This window comes from Meles meles, chromosome 16 (genome assembly GCF_922984935.1).
Source record: "Meles meles chromosome 16, mMelMel3.1 paternal haplotype, whole genome shotgun sequence".
NCBI classification, from domain to species: domain Eukaryota; kingdom Metazoa; phylum Chordata; class Mammalia; order Carnivora; family Mustelidae; genus Meles; species Meles meles.
The window spans coordinates 53,409,725-53,432,200 of record NC_060081.1 but is presented as its reverse complement, the minus strand read 5'-3'; the positions used below and the strand labels follow the sequence as shown (position 1 = coordinate 53,432,200).

Below are 22,476 nucleotides of genomic sequence, written 5' to 3'. Positions count from 1 at the left end.
TTGATGGACACTTAGGTTGCTTCCACCTCTTGGCTACTGTGAATAATGCTATAGTGAATAGGAGTGTACAAATATCTCTTCAAGATCCTGCTTTCAATTACTTTGGATATATATCCACAAGTGGCATTGCCAGATCATATGATAATTTTTTTTTTTTTTTTTTTTTACAGTGGGCTCCACGCCCAGTGTGGAGCTTGAACTCACAACCCTGAGATCAATAGTTGCGTGCTCTACCAACTGAGTCAGCCAGGCGCCCCATGATAATTCTTTTTTTTTTAATGTTTGGAACTGTCAAACTGTTTTCCACAGTGTACTACCGTTCCCACTAATACACAACAGTTCCAGTTTCTCCATATTCTTGCCATTTGTTATTTTCTATTTTGTTTTGATAGTAGTCATCCTAATAAGTGTGAAGAAAGGAAGAGATTTTTTATGTGCTTTTTTACTGTTGCCTTCACAGAGCTTAGTTCAGTCTCTGGTATACAGCAGCCACTCAATAAATATTAGTTGTAGAAGTGAATGAACTGAATGAGTTGAGATCCTGTATAGGATCGTGTAGTGGGCTGAAGAGTGGCTCTCCAGAAGATGTGTCCATATCTTAATCCCCAGAACCTATGAATATTACCATATTTGGGAAAAGGGTCTTTGTAGATGTAATTAATTAAGGAACTTGGGATGAGAAATCATCCTAAATTATCAAGATGGGCCCTAAATCCAATGACAAGTGTCCTTATAAGAGACACACACAGAAGACGACAATATAGAGGAGAGGGCAATGTGATGACAAAGGCAGACACTGGAGTGATATGGCCACAAGCTAAGAAGGCCAAAGAATGCCAACTTCCATCAGAAGCCAGAACAGGAAGGATTCTCCCCTAGAGCTTCCAGAGGGAATGAGCCCTGCTGACACTCTGATTTTAGACCTCTGTCTCCAGAAGCGTGACAGAATAAATTTCCGTCGGTTTTTGTTTTTGCCACTGAGTTTATGGTAATTTGTTACAGCAGTTACAGGAAACTTAGGAAGGCTGGTTGTCTTTTAACTCTATTACTGTTTTTTTTTTCTTTTTTAAAAAGATTTTATTTGTTTTCTTTTTTTTTAAAAGATTTTATTTATTTATTTGACAGAGATCACAAGGTTTTATTTATTTATTTGTGTGTGTTTTTTTTAAGATTTTATTTATTTATTTGACAGACAGAGATCACAAGTAGGCAGAGAGGCAGGCAGAGAGAGAGGGGGAAGCAGGCTCCCCGCTGAGCAGAGAGCCCTATCATGACCTGAGCCAAAGGCAGAGGCTTTAACCCACTGAGCCACCCAGGCGCCCCTCTATTACTGTTTTCATAATATCTTATCTATGCACAGGAGAAAACTTTTGGTTCTCTACTGTAGAAATCTGAGAGCTAGGGCATGCGTCCAACTCATCTAACAGAAAGTTCAAGTTCTCTGCCTTTAAACTGGTGATCTCCTCTCAAGATTGGGTCTTGTCCTTCATGTTGATATCGAAGCCATTTCCTATATTCGTGGGGCTTGCCTATGGAGGCCACCAGGAACTCAGCCAACAGCTAAGGTGACTAACCCTGTGCTCCTAGATCAAGGATCCCTAAACATTTTCCTGTAGAGCCTGCCAAGGACTGTTGCGATTTTTATATTTGTAAGTTGACCTATCCCTCACAAGAAAGTTGCTACCCAGTGGAGCTTCCTTCTTACTTAAAACCCTCCCAGTTGTGTTTATTCCAAACCCTCAAGATCAACCTTCTTCACAGGCCATATAGTACCTTAAATGTTAAGTAAGATCCTGATATCTATAATCAGGGAATTGCTTTGTTCCATGCAGACAAAGTATAAGATCTCTGACATACGAAAAAATGTTGATGTTTCAAATAGCGCAGACGAGGTCCTGCGATACTCAGGGAAGGTCCACAGCTAATAAGATAGATCTTACTGGGGCAGCATTCATCCTTGCAATTGAGTGCTCATAGATATCCATTGTATATAGTAGACTGATGCCTCCCCTAAACGTTCTTTATTGGATCCTTTTCATAGCTGTGCGTGCTGGCTAGCTGCTAAATGATATATATATATATATATATATATATATATATATACACACACAAAACATGGCTCTCTGGCCTCAAGGTGGAATCAGCTCTGTGATATAATCCATGTCCCAAGGCTCTCCATAGGATCAGGCTGAAGCTTGACTCCAGATAAGACCACATCCTGGCTTAGCTCCCTTCCCTGTTCTGTTCTGCTTCCTTTATTGCCTTTCTCCAGAAAGCACTCTTATAAAAAATTATGCACTCAAATTATGCTTCAGTCTCTGCTTGTCAGGAAACTGACCCAAGACAACACATGAGTAAAAGCCAAAAAACTGTAGAACCATCCATGTCCCTGACCTGGAGACAAAGCAAAGATATAGAAAATGAGGACATGAAATCAGAGAGAGCAAAGGGCCACACGAACAAAGAGAATGACTTTCCTGAGTGAAAAAAAAAAAAAAAAAAAAAGAGCAGAGGTAACATCAAACAATCCTACTGGATACAAATCTCCTTGGGCATGTAGTTAGAGAAGTTCCAGGAGTTCTTTGCTACAGACTTAAAATTTCCAGGTGGTAGTGGTTCAGTTTTGCTGTGGGGAATAAAGGAAAAGGTTGGTTCCACTTCTGGCCTAGAGGAGTAGGGCGAGCAGTGTCATGGTTTCATGACACTGTAGCCAGGTCATGGTTTCATGTGAATCACCCCCATTTGACTGGGTCCTTGCCAGACAGTAGGGCCATGTCTTCCATTTCCCTACCTCATCCTACACAGTCCTTGTAGGATACTGTAGCCAAAATCACCTGCAAACCAGAATGCCAGTGGTAGGGCCTAGACCAAACAATACATTTCACACAGGAATAGGAAAGATGTGTGGGTGGAGAGCTGGGGAGAGGCTGGGGTGCTGCTAAGTTTCAAGAGGCTTGAAGTGGTTGCCCAGGAAGGTAGGTCAGGACCTGGGCATGAGGGTGGGGGTATATCATAGAATCAGAATTCTGTGTTCTATGGTAAAGCTGAAAGTCTCCACAGGTATATGCGGGGATTTCTTTATTTTCCAGGGAGTGCAGAGTGCTGCCCCAGGAATATTCCTCACAACACAAGGATTGTGTCAGACAATGTTCTGGTTATCTATTGCTGGGTGGCAAACTGCTCTAAAACTTAGAGGCTTAAACCAGCAGCCAAGTTATCATTTCTTAGGATTTTGGAAAAGGCACAGTAGGAAAGACTTACCTCTGTTTTAGGTAATGAGGAACAGCTCAGATGGCTTCTCCCCTCAAGGACTGGTCCCTCAGCAGGGGCTCATCAGGGTTCATCTGGGTTTATCAGGGTTCATGTGTCTGGCACCTCAGTTCTTGGTGATAACTGGGTCCTTGCTTTTCCTCCATGTAGTCTCAGGGCTTTTGCCTCTCCATGTGGTGGTCTCTGTGTGCCATCTTTCTACAGCAAGTGGAAGAGGGGGAACAGCTCAGAATTATGATGAGCTTGGAAATCAAGGTTACCAGGTATTCTCAAAGCTCATCTCTGTAATTGGCACAGTAACTTCTGCACATTCTTCCATTGGTTAAGTCAAGTCACAGGTCCAGTCCAGGTTCCAGGGTCGACGACCACATAAGGTTATACTGTGAGGAGGCAAGTTTCAGGGGGGCCACCAAAGTAACAAACTACCTGACAAGAACGGCTCTAGGAGCAGATGTGCGTGGGCGGAGGGTGCTCCAATTCCTAATTTTATGCTGGCTTCTCTTCAGAGAGGTTTGAGAACAAAGAGTGGGGAGTAAGGTAGCCCCACACTTCCTCCACATTATTAAAGGTGGGGGGTCTGCTTGGCCACTGGATCAGCCTGAATCAAGAAAGGCCGGGCTCTGTGTGTCTTCAGTCGGTCTAGAGGCGTTTATTGCGCATAGCCTATGCACTGGTTTCTTAACACACATGTTACTTCGTTATCCCTACTTCACGGAGGAGAAAGCGAAGGCTGGAACACAGCACTCCTTCAACAGCACCGCACACCACCGCACACGCCAGGACGAAGACTCCTAGGCCCTTTCTGCCCCGCAGGTAGAGTCGGGACAGAGCCGGGGTTTCCGGGAAAGCAGCGCTCAACGCGGTCGCCTACCAAGCAGAGCGGATGGCTCTCAGGCAGTCAACGGGAAGAGGACCTGTCACCGCCGGGCCGAGGGAAGGGCAAAACTGGAGCGCTAATGCGCCTTGAATCCGAGGCGGGAGGGGTCTCAACAACCTGCATACCCCGGGCCTGAGACCCGCCTCCAGGGCCCCGGGTGCAGGAGGAGGGCCCGTGCGCCGCACCCCGCCCACGCACGCACGCATCGCCCCGCCTGCTGCGCAGCTCTGGCCCCGCCCTCGGGATTGACCGCCCGAGCCACCGTCCGCACAGCCCCGCCCCGCACGGCCAGGCGAAGCGGAGCCGGTCGTGCGGTGTGTGTGTATGTGTTCGCTGGGCACCGTCTCAGCCCCGGGAAGATGGTGGCGGCGGCGGCGGCGACTCAGGCGAGGCTGAGGAGGAGAACGGCGGCGACGACAGCGCCCGCGGGCAGGAACGGCGGGCAGCGCCGGGACTGGGACGCGACCGGGGCTGGGAGGCCGGGGCTGGGGGCCGGGCTGCGCCTCCCGTGGCGGCGGCTGCTGCTGCTGCTGCTCCCGCCGCTGCTGCTGCTGCCCTGGGCGGCCGAGGCCGCGGCGGCGGCGGCGGCGGTGTCGGGCTCAGCCGCAGCCGAGGCCAAGGAATGTGACCGACCCTGTGTCAACGGCGGCCGCTGCAACCCTGGCACCGGCCAGTGCGTCTGCCCCGCTGGCTGGGTGGGCGAGCAATGCCAGCACTGCGGGGGCCGCTTCAGGTGAGTGGGGGGTGGTGTTGGAGGGTCGGGCCCAGAGGGAGGCTGAGGCTACAGGGCGCGCGAGATGGTTCCAGGCCGGAGGCAGATGCCGGACAGAAAGTGGGGAGGGTAGGGCCGCCCCACGGTGTTTGAGGACCATTTGCTCCCGAGGAGATCATTGTCTCTGGCCTAGGGCCCTCTTGTACGGGAAGATGAACAGATTCGAGGCAAGGGTGGAGGCACCCCAGAGAGGTTTGGGTGCGGCGGGTACAGGAGAAGAAAGCTCAGGGTCCCAAAGAGTATCAAAGGCAGTCCCTGAAACTGGGCCTCTTTCGGATAAACGAGATGTACAGGAAAAGATGAGAGAGCTAGTCTTACTTAAACATTTCCTTTTAACATCCCCTTGTCCTCAGGGCGTGATGAATTACCCAGCTCATTGGAGATTTAGGGTACTCAGAAGAAACAGGGCCCTGGAAAGTGATTTGTTGGCTCAAGATAGAGGGGAGAAGTTAGGTTAGGATTGTGCGATATCAGAGATAGAAGGAGTGGTTGTTAGATAGAGGAAAGTGAGGAAACTAGCCTTTTGAAGCTCACTAGAGGCAGCTGATTGGAACAGGGTGGAGAGGACATAGAAGGAGGTTCTTGTTTGCCCTGGTTTCTGGAGAATATGGAGTTCTGAGTTGGCCTGGTTTGGGACAGTACCTCCTGGAGCGATCATTAAATCATTCATTAATCGTCATCTATTATTTGCTTTAATTGTGGAAGGATTTCCAGGTAATACACATGAACTAATAGATTAGCCAGACTTTGGCCTAGTCCACATGGAGTTTGGAATACAGCAAGAGAAAGATAGGTACACAAATGACCCTAGTCATAAGGACTACAGAGTCATTCATGCCTTTGGCAGATTTTTACGAAAGACTTTTGATGTTAGCTGTGGAGGAGTGGGGAAATACCGAGACCCAGACAGACAGGGTCTTACATTCTAGGAGGGGGGACACAGGCAGTTAATAAGTAAATAAGCAAATATATAAAAAAAATAAATGAACAAGATAATTTCAGATAACAATGTCAAGAAAATAAAACAGGACAGCCTGATAGAGAATTATAACCAGTGAGTAACTTTAGGAGAAACCTCTCATTTGAAGTGACATTTGATCTGACCTGAATGAGACCATGGAGAACCTGTGGGAATTCAGGGATGGAGGTTGTGACTAGCCGGGGAAATGCAAGGAAGTCTTCCAGGAGAAAGTGACATTGGATTTGAGCATTTGAAGCAAGTAGGCTTTGGAACTATGTAGCTGGGGAAAAAATTCCAGATGGGATAAAGGTTGCAAACAAAACTGTGGAGGAATGGTAGAATTGTAGACTCATATAATGTCAGTTTTTCAGGGGAAGAACTCAGAGAACATTGAGGAGCTGAGCACTATATTGTTTGGGAGAAACCAAGTGTTTTCAAGACCAGTGTGTAGTGCATCTTGGGTTATAACTTACTCAGGGTATTGTGATTTATGAATTACATTAGCGTACATACATTTGTCCAGGGCTGCTCTGGAGTAAATTGTGAGATATAGTGGCAAACAAGACCGACACAGTCCTGCTCTTGTGGAGCTTGTATTCTAGCTTGGGAGTAAGAAATCTAATAATCAATTTATCAGTATTTTGCTTGAGTCTGTGGAGGCAAAGGACGGGGCATGCAGAGGACTTGACTTAGTTTAGAATGTTAAGACTAGTGGCTGAGTAAGTGACCTTCGAGTTGGGATCTGAGGGGTAGGATAGCACTACCTATGTGATGGATGGGGTGCTAAGAGTCCAGCATGTACAGAGGCTTGGGGATGAGGGGCATCATTGCAAGCTGAAGAAAAGGCTGGATAGCTGAGGCAGAGAGCAAACGAGAGCATGGCAAGACTGGAGAGATGGGGGGGGGGGCAGGCCATGTGAAGTCCTGTAGGTTGGGTTGAGAATTTTGACCTTTAGCTCTTGAGCAGTAGAATGGCACAGTTAACTTGCATTTTCATGACATTATGGGCTTTTAGATGGGGCCAGAGCAGGAACAGCTTTGAAGTTAAGGCCGCCAGAGCATTTTGAATTTGAGGTGCTTCTAGAAGCAAGTGAATAGTTGGTTGTATCAGATGAGAACCCTTTAAGTTCTGAGAACGCAGTGGGGGCCCAGAGGGAGTAGAGGGACATGCATAGCAAGGTCAGTTTGTACTATCCAGAGTAGGTGGACTCATTGTAAGCATGAGAGATGGTGGGCAACTGGGTGGGAGGTGTTGGGCAGGGTCCGGACGGCAGTAATGAGAACCTGGGATAGGCTGTGGGCATGGAGGCAGGGTGCATCCTAGCTGGTATTGCAGAGGTAAAAGGCAGGTCTTGCTTTGAAACTGGATTGTTCTTGGAAGGGAGAGGGTTGGTGAAGGAAAGAAAACTAGAACCTATCTTGGGTGGCTGAGGGGATAGTAATACCATTAACAGACAACAGGGACACAGGAGGAGCAGGTTTTCTACACTGAGATTAGGTGCTCTCAGGGTATCCACTTGGCAGGACAGGAGTAAGTGTCGGAGGTCATCTGGTTATAGAGGGACACAGCCAGGGAGAAAGAGCAGGTCTCTCTCATCCAGAAGATCGGAGAAGAGCCACTTGTTATGGGGAATAAGCAGTCCTGACACTGGTTGTCTCAGATGGAGTCATGCGTAAGTGAGGGGGCTCCTCTGGTTATCGTGGATGCTCCATTTAAGTGGGTTCAAGCTGGTGGCGGTGCTGTTTCCTGGGCAAACAGTTATGACTTTGGTCCTGATGACTCTGGTATATTTTGTGGGCTTCTGGAATTTGCATTTTTTAAAATGAATGTAAGAGGATCTTAACGTCTCTGGCCTCTTAAAAAAACTTTCATTAAATTGTTAGTGGAAGGATTATTTTAGGGAAAGACTGAAATGTTGGTTTTGATTATAGTGGTACGTATCTTCATTTAACTCACAGACCTCTTTGTTATTAAACGAAAAGACATTCAAATGAATACCTTTCTGGTATGGAATGGCATCAAGGCAGTGTGTTTTTAAATCTTTTTAGTTCCATAAATTCTGTGTTATAATTGTTGTTAGAAGGTCTTTCCTGTAATTGAAAAGGAATGTAGGATAATAAGAGGATTAGATCTCCCCCAAGTTATCACCGAATACATAGCATATGCCGGGGATCTGGTCAAACATTTTCATATACATCATACCATTTAATCTTCTGAGTGACTCTGGGGGTGTTGTATGAAATTTGTATTAGCACATGGTTGCAGGTAGAAAATCACTTAACTTTTTTTCCGAATGAAAGATACTCCAGAAATGATTACCACAGAGGACAATATTATTGGTGTCAGTTTAGTAAAAGTAACTGTGGAATCTTTGGAAGACGATTTCTAAAGCAGCCAGTTTCATTCACTTTTATGTTACCTTTCATAATTCAGTGATCATTCTTTTCTACTTGTGACATCACCATGGAAATTTTTCTTCAGGTGATAAATACATCCCATCAAATTAGGAATAAAGATATTAAGTCCACTTATGAAATTAATATGCATTTAATTCTTCTGCGTTCCTGAAGTTTGGGAAGGATAGACTAGAATAGCCTAGTGAATGGAGCCTTATAATTACCCAGGATGTTAAGAACTTACCTTCTCTAGAATAAGGAAAGAAGTAGGCATTTACTGAGCATCTGTTTCGTTCCTGGCATATGGAATAATGGTAGTAGTAGTCCCAACACTAGCTGCCACCAACAGTTGTCCATTTTCTCCTAGGTGTTGTGTCAAGCGCCTTTTAGAAATTACTCCTTTTAATCCTTAGAATAAAGTTATTCCCATTTCACAGGTGGGTGAACTGAAGCTTGGAGATACTGAGTAACTTGCACCAGCTCACACAACTTGTGAAAAACTGGTCTGGGATTTGAATTCAGGCCTTGTTAATTCCCACTCTCTTGCTTTCCATTGTACCATTTGACTTCTCATTTTCTTTCTTTCTTAAAGATTTATTTATTTACTTGACAGAGAGACAGCGAGAGAGAGGGAACACACACTGGGGGAGTGGGAGAGGGAGAAGCAGGCTTCCTGTTGAGTAGGGAGCTGGCTGCAGGGTTCCATCCCAGGACCCTGGGATCATGACCCGAGCCAAAGGCAGCTGCGTAACCGACTGAGCCTCACAGGCACCCCTAGCCTCTCATTTTCTGAGTCCAGTCACTCTATATGAAATTCTTTGGAAAGGCTGCCTAATGCCATTGAGAAACAGAGACAAAGAAGGAAAAATAGGTTTATTACAACAGTAAAGCCAGGATTAAAAAAAGAAAAACAAAACAAAACTTAACTCACTCAAACCTGTTTGGCTACTGGTCAAGGACATAAATACCTATAATTAATGAAATGAAAATTCTGGAAAATAAAATTTGAAAGAAGAAAAAGGTAAAAAAAAAAACAAACCCCAAACAAACAGAGGGTGTTTATAGTTATTACTAAGTAGTATTTACCTAAAGCCCTAAATTTATGTTCATGAATCAACTAGGCTTGTATGTTTTCTCTAGTAGAATATAAGCTCCATGAGGGCAGGGATTTCTGTCAGTTTTGCTTGTTGTTCTATTCCCAGAGCCTAGAACAGTGCCTAGGACATGGTGTGCAATAAATATTTGTTGGATGAAAGAATGAAAAAAGTCATCTTTACCCATATAACTGCCATATCTAGAATAAGGAAAATCTGCCATATCGTAAATCTCATTTACTTCATTGTCTCCTTTTTTTTTTTTAAAGATTTTATTTATTTATTTGACAGAGAGAGATCACAAGTAGGCAGAGAGACAGGCACAGAGAGAGAGGGAAGCAGGCTCCCTGCTGAGCAGAGAGCCTGATGCGGGACTCAATCCTAGAACCCTGAGATCATGACCTGAGCCGAAGGCAGTGGCTTAACCCACTGAGCTACCCAGGCGCCCCTCATTGTCTCCTGTTTGCTGGGCATCTTTTTGGGGGTGTTTTACGTAAGTCACCTCATAGTAAGCCATCTGAGATGAACTTTTATTCTCCTCGAAAAGAGTAGTCTTTCCCTTTATCCTCCCTTATTTCAGTAGTAAATCCTATGTGAGATAACCAAAGGTCAAACCAATGGAGTAATCCTTCGCTCTTTCTATTTTTTGTTTCTGAAAGTCTTAAAATTTTGTTCCTTTCCACTGTTGCTCCTTCTATCCTAGAGCACCTGGCCCTTTACCTCCTTGCTGAACTTCCTCTCTTTTGCCCTGTCTGATCTCTTTGCACCCTCCAGAGTCCATCCTACACTGTATCATAGAAATCCCCTGAAAACACGGTGTCACTGTCTTGCTGAGAAACCTTTTTTTCCCCTACTCCTCTTATTACCTGTAAAATGACTCTGAGCAGAAGACTGCCACTGCCTCACACACATTTCTTTCTCTACCCAAATTCTTCTACTTTGTAGTTTTTCTGCATATTTGCTAAATTTAACAGCTTTCCTCCTCCCTGCCCCCAGATTCTTTCTTTTCTACTTATCTAGGTTCTACCTCAAGGTCCATCTTCAGTTCTCTATATCCATAACAGCCAGTTCACTGTAATCATCCCCATTATCTTTTTTCTGATATGAGTCATCAGCCTGTTCAATTCATAGGTAGCCTTTGAGTGATTATTATGTGTTAGGTACCATGCACTGCCTTGAGGATATGAAGGCAGGTAAGAATCAGGCCTTGGTTTCCCATTGAAGAGCTCATAATTCTGAAGCGAAGATAGCTTTGTGCACAGGCAATTCGAACTTAATAGTAAGAATATGGGCAATATTGTGTGCTGGACTAGGATGTGGTGGGGAGACTAACTCTTTTGAGGGCCATGGTGGAAGGCATCCCAAAGAAGAGACCATTTGGGCAGATCTGAGGTTTAGTGTGAATAGACCATCTGGGAGAGATGGGCATTCCAGAAGGAGAAAAGAGAGTGTACAAAGGCAAAGAATCGTGGGCTGTTGTGCTTTCTTAAGTGTATTAGTTTCCTAGGTTGGCTGTAACAAAGTACCACAAGCTGGATGGCTTAAACCAACAGAAATGTAATCTCTTACAGTTCTGGAGGTCACAAGCCTGAAATAGTGTCCTCAGGGCCATGTGCTCTCTGAAAGTTCTGAGAGAGAATCTGTTCCATGCCTTTCTCTTAGCGGCTGGAATTGCCAGCAGTCCTTAGCATTCCTTGGCTTGTACATGCATCACTTCAGTCTCTGCCTCCATCACTTCAGACTCAAGCCGACCTCTCCCCGTGTGTCTCTTCTGTTGTGAGGATGCTAGTCATGTTGGACGTATGAGTATGACTTCATTCTTAGTTTGATCATCTGCAAAGACTGTTTCCAAATAAGGTCACATTTCCAGGTAGTGAGGCCTAGGGCTTCAACATAGCTTTTTGTGGGACACAATTCAACCCACAGCCCTTAGAGAACTGAATATAGATGGATGTTGTCGGAGCATAACTTGTGAGGAATGTGTTGGAAAGGTGTAAGACTGAAAGATGTTAATGGCCTTCTCTCTTCCTTTCCCATCACCCTTCAACCTTAGGATGCATCTTTGACCTGGGCTAAGCCATCAGGACATTCCAGCCTCTGGTGGTAATGATTGTTTGGAGGTAGGCATGTGATCAACCTGGCTCAGTCTAAGTGAATCTTGGGACTTTGCTGGAGACTCTCTCCTCTGGATGCTCATGAAGGAGATGCTTTGTCATCGTCTGCTTTGTGTGTTGAGGAAATAAAACCGCAAGTTATTATAGCTAGCATTGTTGTTGTGAGAGGAGCCCACCCGTGGTCAGAGTAACTTCTAGAAGTGGGAGGGTGTCAGAGAAATGGAGCTGGAGACCTGATGACTTTTCTGGATCTCTGGATCAAATGTTGCCCGAAGCTGTACTTTTCAGTTTTGGTGAGGTGCTGCAAGTCCGTGTTTCTCTTAAGGCAGTTACAGTGGGATTTCCTGTTCCTTAAAATATAGAGCAGTTCCTAACATGCAGATGAACATAGGGCTGGATCATCAAAGTCTTCATATTTTGCACTGAGGAGTTTGAGCCATATTCTCTCAGAACCATGATAGACCATGGTCTAAATTCCTGACATTTTCTTGCCAAATCTTTTAGTTTTCCAATATTGATTAGCACATGATCTGAACCGTGAGTTACCACAGGCAATGATTTTAGCTTGTTTCTTTGACACTGTGCAACTCAGTTTGCCAGCTTCCCCCTGGGAATGAGGCTGTTCTCACTACCCTGTACCTCCCCTCTATTTAGCCAATTTCCTATGTGAGGGCTCATTAATTTGTATTTCTAAATTGTATTGATTTCTAAATTGTATTGGGTACAATTCCTGTCAAGTTTCTTTTTTTTTTTTTTTTTTTTTTTACTTATTTATTTGACAGACGGAGATTACAAGTAGGCAGAGAGGCAGGCAGAGAGAGAGGAAGGGAAGCAGGCTCCCTGCTGAGCAGAGAGCCCGATGTGGGACTCAGTCCCAGGACCCTGGGATCATGACCTGAGCCGAAGGCAGAGGCTTTATTTTATTTTATTTTTTTTTAAAGATTTTATTTATTTATTTGACAGCCAGAGATCACAAGTAGGCAGAGAGGAAGGCAGAGAGAGGAGGAAGCAGGCTGCTGCCAAGCAGAGAGCCTGATGCGGGGCTCGATCCCAGGACCCTGGGATCACGACCCGAGTCGAAGGCAGAGGCTTTAACCCACTGAGCCACCCAGGCGCCCCCGAAGGCAGAGGCTTTAAACCACTGAGCCACCCAGGCGCCCCGGTCTCTCAGTTTTTAGTTCTCTTAGTTTTCTGTTTTTTCAAGTTAACACTGTGAGCAAACTTTAGTTCTAGCTATTTGTTTACATGTTTACTCATCTAGAATTCTCTTGCACTTATAGAAGTTAATTTTAGTCATGGCTGACTTGCCTGTTTATCTTTTTAGAATTTGACATTAATGGTATACAGTTATAAGTTGAATGAATTTTCCAATTAATTCCTCTTGGTCCTTTTTGCAGTCTAATTAAGAATTTTCTAATTTATTTACTCGCAAGTCTATAAGCATTAGGGGCTGGGACTGTATCAGGTGCTGTTAAGAGACATGTAAGTCACCTTTCTTGACCAGTGTTCCCTGTATTTTTTGATTCACACATCCCTTCACAAAAATGCATAATCTTGGGGCACGGTGGCTCAGTGGGTTTTGAGCCTCTGCCTTTGGCTCAGGTCATGGTCCTGGGGTCCTGGGGTTGAGCCCCGCGTTGGGCTCTCTGCTCAGCAGGGAGCCTGCTTCCCCCTGTCTCTCTTTGCCTGCCTCTCTGTCTACTTGTGATCTCTGTCTGTCAAATAAATAAATAAAATCTTAAGAAAAAAGTATGCTCTTGTGGACTCTTTTAGGAATTAAAGAATAATCTTTTTCAAAAAAGTATCCTGTTTCTGATACGTTGATTTTAAATAGATTAAAAAGTAATTTCTTAATAAAGACTATAACATACATTTTAAATATAATTTGTAATGGTATTCACAATATTAAAAGAAATTTCATCTTTTCCCTGCTTAACATGTAGAACATGTTGTTTAATGTATTTTAAATTAATTTTGTAAGGGAAAGCATGATATAGACAAAAAAATGACACTTAATTTGGATTGAGTTTGTATTACAATGCAGATTCTGTGCTAGAAAAGTAGACTTTTCTGTCCTCATGTTTGGTATTTACGCATTTGCGCTTTAAAAATTATGTCTTAGAAATTTTTTTTTGGTGTTTTTTTTTCTAAATCATAAAATGATAGTGGTTTCCAGCTACTTGTAAGCATTTTTCCTGTGTAGATGGTTTTGTTCAAAATTGAGCAGAAAGGCCAGATTGACTATAATTGTCACTTAATTTTCCCCTTTTAACATTTTTTTTGGAAGTACTAGAGACATCTTGCAAAGCTATACAAGGATTTTGATCAGAAGGTTTGGCAAGATGATTTTGAGGCAAATTTGCAGAATTAGATTTCTTTTATGCCCTTCTGTAATGTGTATTTAAATATCAAGTCCTATGCTTCTCTCTTAGTAGATGCTAGTACTGTCTTTTATTCAGAGCATCTTTTGGTCCACTGGTTGAGAAATATTGTCCAACCATGACAGTTGCTTTAAAGTAACTAAATGGTTGGTTTATTTTTATTATTATTAATATTATTTTTAAAAGATTTTATTTATTTGTCAGGAAGAGAGACAGAACACAAGCAGGGGGAGTGGTAGGCAGAGGCAGAGGGAGAAGCAGGCCCCCTTCTGATCAAGAAGCCCAATGAGATCCCAGGACCCTGGGATCATGGCCCGAGCCAAAGGCAGACACTTAACTGACTGAGCCACCCAGGTGCCCCTAAATGGTTGCTTTAAAGGAATTATGTTTGGTGCTGGCTCAGTTTCTGGCTAACTTTAACTTCCTTATAATATGAAACATTTCAAACTTATGGAAGAGATACAAAGACTAATGAAGTGAACATCTTTGTACCTACAACCTACTTTTGATGAATATCCTTCATACTATTTTTATGATATAATAACATTAAGTTATATAAAATAAAATGTTACAGATACAACCAAAGTCCTCATGTTATTCCTCGCTAATCCTGTTCCCCTTAACGCTCTTCACAGAGATAACTAGCGTGGTGAAGTTGATGTGTATTATTTCCTTGCATGTTTCTACTTTTATTACAGACACATACACACACACACAAACACACAGTCTTATTCCCAAAACAAGATCATGTTTTCAGACGTCATAAAAGGTAACTATTCTATACATGTTTTTCTTCACCGAAGCCCCATTTTTAAATGCTTTTGAGATTTGTTTGTATTGATAACTGTAGTTCTAGTTGATTCGTAGCTATGTTCAGTATAGAACTCCAACTTATTTACCCATTCTCCTGCTGACGGGCATTTAGATTTTTCCAACTTGTCCTGTTACCAAAACAGCTGCAATTAACATTCTTTACATATTTCTTCGTGTACCTGTGTATGATTTTTATCTCAGGTAGTTATCTCCAAACTTCTGAAGCACCTCCAAAATAATTTTAAGATTCTTTTTACTTCCTTGCATACTTTTAGGTTGACAGACAGTTGACATATATCATTTTTTTTACATATATCATTTTTTAAAAAGGGATTTATATCGTTGCAAAGAATAGTTAACTAAAAAAATTTTGTTATTTAAAAAAATTTATCAGATAGAAACCAAAGTCCATAGCAATTTGATAGCCATCCCCTTTCATTTAAAAAAATACATGTGTAGGGGCACCTGGGTGGCTCAGTTGGTTAAGCTTCTGTCTTTGGCTCAGGTCATGATCTCAGGGTCCTGGGATTGAGTCCTGCTTTGGGCTCCCTGCTCAGAGGGGGGCCTGCTTCTCCCTCTGCCCTCTGCCTCCTCTCCACTGCTCATGCTTTCTGTCTGTCTCTCCTCTCTCAAATAAATAAATAAAACCTTAAAAAAAATACGTGTGCAGTCTTCTCTAAGTCAATTTTTGTACTGTTCCTTTTTTTTTTTTTTGCTTAAATTCTTATTTTCATTCAAATAACCCCATATAATTTTATAATTCTTTTCTGGTTTATGAATTCTGCACACTGATTTAGATGTCACATGTCATAAAGCTCACCACTTTAAAGTGCACAGTTTAGTGACTTTTAGTATATTCATAAAGTTGTGCATCCATCATCATGATCTAATTCAAGAATATTTTCATTATGCCAGGTGAAAACACTGTACCTATTAGCATCCACTTCCCATTCTTCGTTCCTCCCAACCCCTGACAGTCAGCTTTCTGTCTATGGATTTGTCTATTCTAGACATCACATGTAAATGTTATCATACAATATGTTAATGTTTTGACTGACTTCTACTTACCATGTTTGAAAGATTTCATCTTTGCATCATGAATTAGTATTCATTCCTTTTTGTGGCTGAATAATATTCCATTGTATGTATAAACCACATCTTATTTATCCATTCCACAGTTGATGAACATTTAAGTAGTTTTCATCTTTTGGCTATTGAAATTAATGCTGCTATGAACATTCATGTACAAGTTTTTGTGTGGGTATCTAAGTATGTCTCTTGGATGTACACCTAGGAATGGAATTGCTGGGCCATGTGGTAACTCAGTGTTTTCCTTTTTTTTTTTTGAGAGAGGGAGGGACCTGGAGGGGCAGAGAGAGAATCCCAAGCAGGCTTCATGCCCAGCACAGGACTGATACGGGGCTTGATCTCATGACCCTGAGACCTAAGCTAAAATAAGGAGTCCGATGCTTAGCCAACTGAGCCACCCAGGTGCCCTTCAGTGTTTTACTTTTTTGAAGAAGTGCCAAGCCTTTTTCACAGAGACCGCACCAGTTACATTCTTACCAGGAATTTATGAGGGTTCCATTTTCTCTACATTCTCACCAGTGCTTACTTTCTGTGATTTTATACCATCCTAGTGAGTGTAGCTTGTATCCACAATGGCTTTGATTTGCATCTTCTTAATGTCTGTTGATTTTGAGTGTATTTTCACGTGTTTATTGGCCATTTATACATCTTTGGGGAAATGTCTACTCTGATCCTTTGCCCATTTAAAAAAAATTTTTACTTATTTTTTTAATTTCTTTTCAGTGTTCCAGAATTCATTGTTTATGCACCACACCCAGTGCTCCATGCAATACGTGCCCTCCATAATACCCACCACCAGGTTCACCCAACCTCTCACCCCTCTCCTCTCCAACACCCTCAGTTTGATTCTCAGAGTCCACAGTCTCTCATGGTTCGTCTCCCCTTCCAGTTTCCCCCAACTCACTTCTCCTCTCTATCTCCCCATGTCCTCCATGTTATTCCTTATGCTCCACAAATAAGCAAAATCATATGATAATTGACTCTCTCTGCTTGACTTATTTCACTCAGCATTATCTCTTCTGTCCTTTGCCCAGTTTTAAATTAGGTCCTATTGGGTTTTTATATAGGTTTTTATTGTTGAGTTGCAAGTTGCAAGTGTTCTTTATATATTCTGGATATTCTAATATTACCAGACATGTGATTTGCAATCAATTTCTGTTAATTTTTTGGTTGTTTTTCACAAAAGAAGAAACCTTGATTGTGTCTTTTGACATACAAAAGTTTTTAATTTTGGTGAAGTCTTATTTATATATTTTTTCTTTGGTTGCTTGTGGTTTAAGTGTCTTATCTGAGAAACCATTTACTAATCCAAGATCATGAAGATTTACATCTGTTTTATTTTTAATAGTTTTATGGGTTTGGTTCTTACATTTTGGTCTTTGATCTGTTTCGATTTAATTTTTGTACATGCCGTGAGGTAGGTACTTTATATTCTTTTGTATGCAGATATCCGGTTGTTCCAGTGACATTTATTGAAGGGACTATTTTTTTCTCTATCGACTGGTCCTGGTTCCCTTGTCAGTTGACTCTAGATGTATGGGTCTATTTCTAGACTGTCAGTTATATTCTGTTGACCTGTTTGTCTCTTCTTTTGTTAGTACCAACCTATCTTGATTACTTTGTAATATGTTTCCAAATCTTCCTATATAATTTTTTTAATGTTTTATTTTGAGATAATTGCAGATTCACATAAGGTTGTAAGAAATAGTACAGAGATCTCCTGTCCTCTCACCTGTTTCTCTTAATGGTAACAACTTGCATAATAGTAGTGTATGAGCACAACCAGAAAGTTGATTGGCATTGATATAATTTCATCAGCCTTATTCAGATTTTACCAGTTTTCATGCACTAATTTGTGTATGTGTATTTCTGCCTTAGGATTTTATTCTAATGTATTTCTATATCGAAGATAGTTGAGTATGTTGTGTTTCTTCAAAATGAGGATTAGTATATAAATGATTTTTTCCCAGTTTTTTTTTTAATTTTTAAAAAGATTTTATTTATTTATTTGACAGACAGAGATCACAAGTAGGCAGAGGCAGGCAGAGAGAGGGAGGAAGCAGACTCCCCACTGAGCAGAGAGTCCAATGCATGGGCTCAATCCCAGGACTCCGGGATCATGACCTGAGCCAAAGGCAGAGGCTTTAATCCACTGAGCCACCCAGGTGCCTCTTTTTTTTCAGTTTCATGTTACCATGAGACCTTACGTGAAGATTTTTTTTCTGAATTAACTGATCATTATGATTATTTTTAGTGTATCATTGAACAAACCATATAAATGTAATGGGCATTTTAGAAATAATATTTAAACATATTAGGTAGATTTTTATTGGAAAAACACGTCTTATTGAGATGGCTAGTACTTAAAAAAATATTTGGATAATACAACTTACTGCTAGAATGAGACAAAGTTCAGTATAAATCTTATTCCTTTTTTCCCCCCTTTGGTACACGTAAACCTGAGAAGCCCTGTCTGTGCAGTCATTGTATACACTTGACAAGTGTAGTAACATGGTGACATCGGTGCTCTAGGAATGTTGTTCTGGCTGTGGGGTGCTTAGTAGACTTTGTGGGCAGGTCTCTGAAACTGTGAAGATAGCCAAGGTCTTTGGCAGTAAGACTGCTATGAATTATTTTGGTCTTGGAGTAGAGCATAGCAGTGGGAATGGAGATGAAGGGAAGAATCTTAGGAAGCCTTTCATGGCAGTTGTATCATGAATTGGTCATACATTTGATGAAGGGGGTAAAATAGAGGGAGAAGCTAACAAATTTCACACCAACATTTTGAGCTTAGGAGAATGGAGCTGTTTTATCATTTCAGGTGGACTATAGTTGAATGGAAAGAGATATCCCTCCCACAAGATTAACTTAACATTTCAAATTATTAGCTAATAATGTATCTAGAAAACTGTAAGAAACAAGGGGTTCACACAAAGCAGAGTCAAATATAGTTTATGTCAGAGTCATATTTTTTGGCTCTTGGTTTCTTTGCAGGGTTGAGTTTTATTGATTCTGGAACTCTCAGTTTTTGCTGTTGTACTACCCTGTTAGGCTCTGAGTTTTCATTTCTTTTTTTCTTTTCTTTTTTTTTTTTTTAAGATTTATTATTTGAAAGAGCAAGGGAGCATGGGGGTGGGGAGGGGCAGACGGAGAGGGATAGAGAGTCTTAAGCAGATTCTGCACTGAGTGCAGAGTCCGATGCGGGGCTTGATCTCATGACCTTGAGATCAAGACCTGAGCCAAAACCAAGAGTCAGACACTTAACCGACTCTGCCATCCAGGCACCCCTTCATTTCTATTTGTATCCAAGACACAATACAAATAATCTTCATATGGATGTTTAAGGAAGTGCTTAACATAAACTCTCAGACTTTCCTAGTTCTTGAGCCAAACTAGGCATCCACAAGGCACCTCCTTATCTGAGGAAATAGAGCCAAGTCAGTGTTTAGATGTCTTTGAACAAAGGCTCAACCTTTAGTCTTCTAGCTTCTGAAATGCTCTTCTCTCTAGAATATCATAGATACATATAGGAGTTTATCCTGGACTTTCTTTGTAGTAAGCTGCTGGTGGTAGTAAGAGCTTGAGAATTTTTGTTGTTGTGAACTTTGCTAGAATTGGTATTGTTACCCATTAGGCAGCAAATGTTACATGAACACCTGTGATATTTTAGGCACTGGAGAAAAAGAAGTGAATGAGATAGTCCTTGAGAAAATCATGGTTGCCTAGTGGGCAGGTATGTTTCTCTGTATCAATAACAGACCACATGGTAAGTCTGAAGACAGAGAAGGGATCACTCAGCTAGCATCAGAAATAGTGGGCACAGTTTTCAGAGTACCCATGGACATTTGAACTGAGATCTGAAAGGGTGTTTAGGAGTTTACTGGTGGGGAAGCAAGAGGAAGGGAAGAAATAGGGATAGTCAGAATGTGTAAGTCATGGGAACTTCAGGACAGGTGAGTTGAGGGAGAAGAGTGACGTTCAGTATTGTGGCAGTTTGGGCTGCTCAGTCTGGGGAGCAGAGCTAGAGATGCAGTAGGAGAGGTAAGGTGAGGTTGGATTGTGATGGACTTTGTATATAGTGCTAAGGTGGGCAAAGGTTTCCAGGTAGGTTTGACACGATCAGATTGGCCTTGAGGAAGATGACGGATTGTTCTGTAGAGAACTGGCCAGAGCAGGGGGCTAGGCTGAGCTGTTGCAGGAGACTAAGCTTAGACTAGGGGAATTTGAAAAAGGGCATTGGCGGTGGCAGTGGGGATAGAAGAAGGACAAAATGGCAGTGGTTTTGTAGCTGAATGAATGGGGTGAAGCAAAGGAACAGTTGATAAGTTTTGAAAGATAGGGTGCATGATGACAAACTGTTGGGGAAAATGAAGAAAGTTTCTTTTACTTTAATTTTTGACATAGGAAATATTTGTCTGAAACATGGGTCTAGCTTTGTGCTGGAAATGTAGCTCGAGTAGTTACCAGCATAGATGGTAGGTGAAGCCATGAATGCAGATGCGATTACCTGTAAGGGGAATCATGGAGAATTGCATCCAGGAAAACTCCTAGGACAGAGCCCAGGATTTGACCAAGGCAGTCGTCCCTTAATTTTATTGAGTCTTTCTTTCCTTTTTTTTTTTTTTCTCTTAAGTTACTTACTTAATTTTTTTATTTAAATTCAATTAGCTAACATATGGTACATCATTAGCTGTACTGCAGATGTAGTGTTCAGTAATTCATCAGTTATGTATAACACCCAGTGCTCATCATATCACATGCCCTCTTAATGCCCATCACCCAGTTACCCCATCTCCTTGCCTGCCTCCCCTCCAACAACTCCCAGTTTGTTTCCTGTTGTTAAGAGTCTCATGGTTTTTCTCCCTCTCTGATGCCTTCCCATTCAGTTTTCCCTCCCTTCCTCTATGGTCCTCTGCTGTTTCTTATGTTCTGCATATGGGCGAAACCTATGATAATGGTCTTTCTCTGATTGTCTTATTTCGCTCAGCACAATATCCTCCAATTCCATCCACGTCGATGTAAATAGTAAGTATTCATCCTTTCTGATGGCTGAGTAATACTCCGTTATATGTGTATGTGTGTGTGTATAGACACACACACTATATATATATACACACCACATCTTCTTTATCCATTCATCTGTTGATAGACATCTTGGCTCTTTTCACACTTTGGATCACTACATTTGTATCTTTGGGGTAAATACCTAGTAGTGCAATTGCTGGGTTGTAGGGTAGCTCAATTTTTAACTTCTTGACGGATCTCCATACTGTTTTCCAGAGTGGCTGTACCAGCTTGCATTCCAACCAACAGTGTAAGAGGATTCCTTTCTCTACATCCTTGCCAAAATTAGTTGTTTCCTGTCTTGTTAATTTTACCTATTCTGACTGATAGGCGGTGGTATTTCATTGTGATGCTGAGTGATGTTGAGCATTTTTTCAATGTGTCTGTTGGCCATTTGTATGTCTTCTTTGGAGAACCGTTTGCTCATTGAGTCTTTCAAGATAGATGATTTATTATTTTTTAAAAATATAAGAGAGCCATATTATTTCATGGTAGTTTTAATTATCATCATGGCTGAGTATGGTAGGTTATCCTAAACATTTAAGCATATAGCACTCATTTGTAGTGTTAAATGACTTATTATAGTTGTAGATTTATTTTTAACTAATTAGGACAAATGCTTAATTCATTACATGTTAGGGTCATTAGTATGAATGAATTTTCATTCATACAATGAATTTTTTCATTGTATTTAAAAAATATATTTATTTAAGTAATCTCCACACCCAATGTGGAGCTCAAACTCACAACCCCAAGATCAAGAGTCACATGCTCCAGCTACTGACTGAGCCAGCCAGGCGCCCCTCATTGTATTTTGATTTTAATGAATTAGATAAAACATTTTTGACGGAAGATGAAACTTTGGAATGTGGAAATATTTTCAGTATTTCAGTTCTAAAAATTCAGCTACTTTAATATCTAGAAATTCCAAGACCATATATGGAAGATTTGTTCTTAATTTGTCATATGTATTAGAATCATGGGGGTGCCTGGGTGGCTGAGTCAATTAAGTGCTTGCCTTTGGCTCAGGTTGTGATCCTGGGATCTAGCCGCACATCTGGCTCCCTGCTCAGCAGGAATCTGCTTCTCCCTCTCCCCCCGCCCACTTGTGCATATGCACCCTCTCACTCTCTTTCGCTCAAATAAATTTAAAAAATCTTAAAAAAATGATTTGTGGGGCTTTTAAAGACACTAATGCACTACTAGATCCCGGCTGAGAGGGGTTTGTGTTGGGGCCCCATCATTTGTGTTTGTTAAAGATCTGTGGCTGATTTTGATGTGTATTCTAGTTGAGAACTCTATCAGGGGTTTGAGCAGCGGCTTTGTTTATGTGTTTGGCTTCTTGCTTATGTGGTTAGCTTCTTTGCTAAAGCTGTGATAGCAAAGGCCAGAATGGCAGCAAATTAGTTGATCTGGCCATTGCAGTAAGACCATTTGAATTTTATGTGAATTTAAATTATGAAGCAAAATTGAATAGCAGTTTAGTCAGGGCTCAGATCATTAGAAGACTGTTTAGGTAAAAATACAACATATCCACACAGTGGAGTACTATAAAGGAAGTAGCTGTAAAAAGGAACAAGGACTATCTCTGTGTATGCTGTGTGGTCGTCTTGAGAATATATTGTTTAATGAAAAAAGCAAAGA

The 22,476-nt window shown here is 41.8% G+C and overlaps 2 protein-coding genes across 4 annotated transcripts in view; one reads left to right on the top strand and one right to left on the bottom strand.

Moving 5' to 3' along the window:
• DNAAF9 (dynein axonemal assembly factor 9) overlaps nucleotides 1-4,314 on the bottom strand; it is a 175,689-nt gene extending 171,375 nt beyond the window's left edge. Inside the window, exons 1-2 of the mRNA XM_045980797.1 lie at nucleotides 4,142-4,314; nucleotides 3,262-3,468 (exon numbers count right to left, since the gene is read on the bottom strand). The gene's annotated coding sequence lies outside the window, so the exon portion shown is untranslated. The remainder of the gene's footprint in view (nucleotides 1-3,261; nucleotides 3,469-4,141) is intronic.
• A 107-nt stretch (nucleotides 4,315-4,421) lies between these two features.
• ATRN (attractin) overlaps nucleotides 4,422-22,476 on the top strand; it is a 150,209-nt gene continuing 132,154 nt past the window's right edge. For all 3 annotated transcript variants that reach the window (XM_045980339.1, XM_045980341.1, XM_045980340.1), the window contains exon 1: nucleotides 4,422-4,880. In XM_045980339.1, coding sequence (XP_045836295.1) covers nucleotides 4,507-4,880 — 374 coding nt within the window. In that variant the 5' untranslated portion in view covers nucleotides 4,422-4,506. The remainder of the gene's footprint in view (nucleotides 4,881-22,476) is intronic.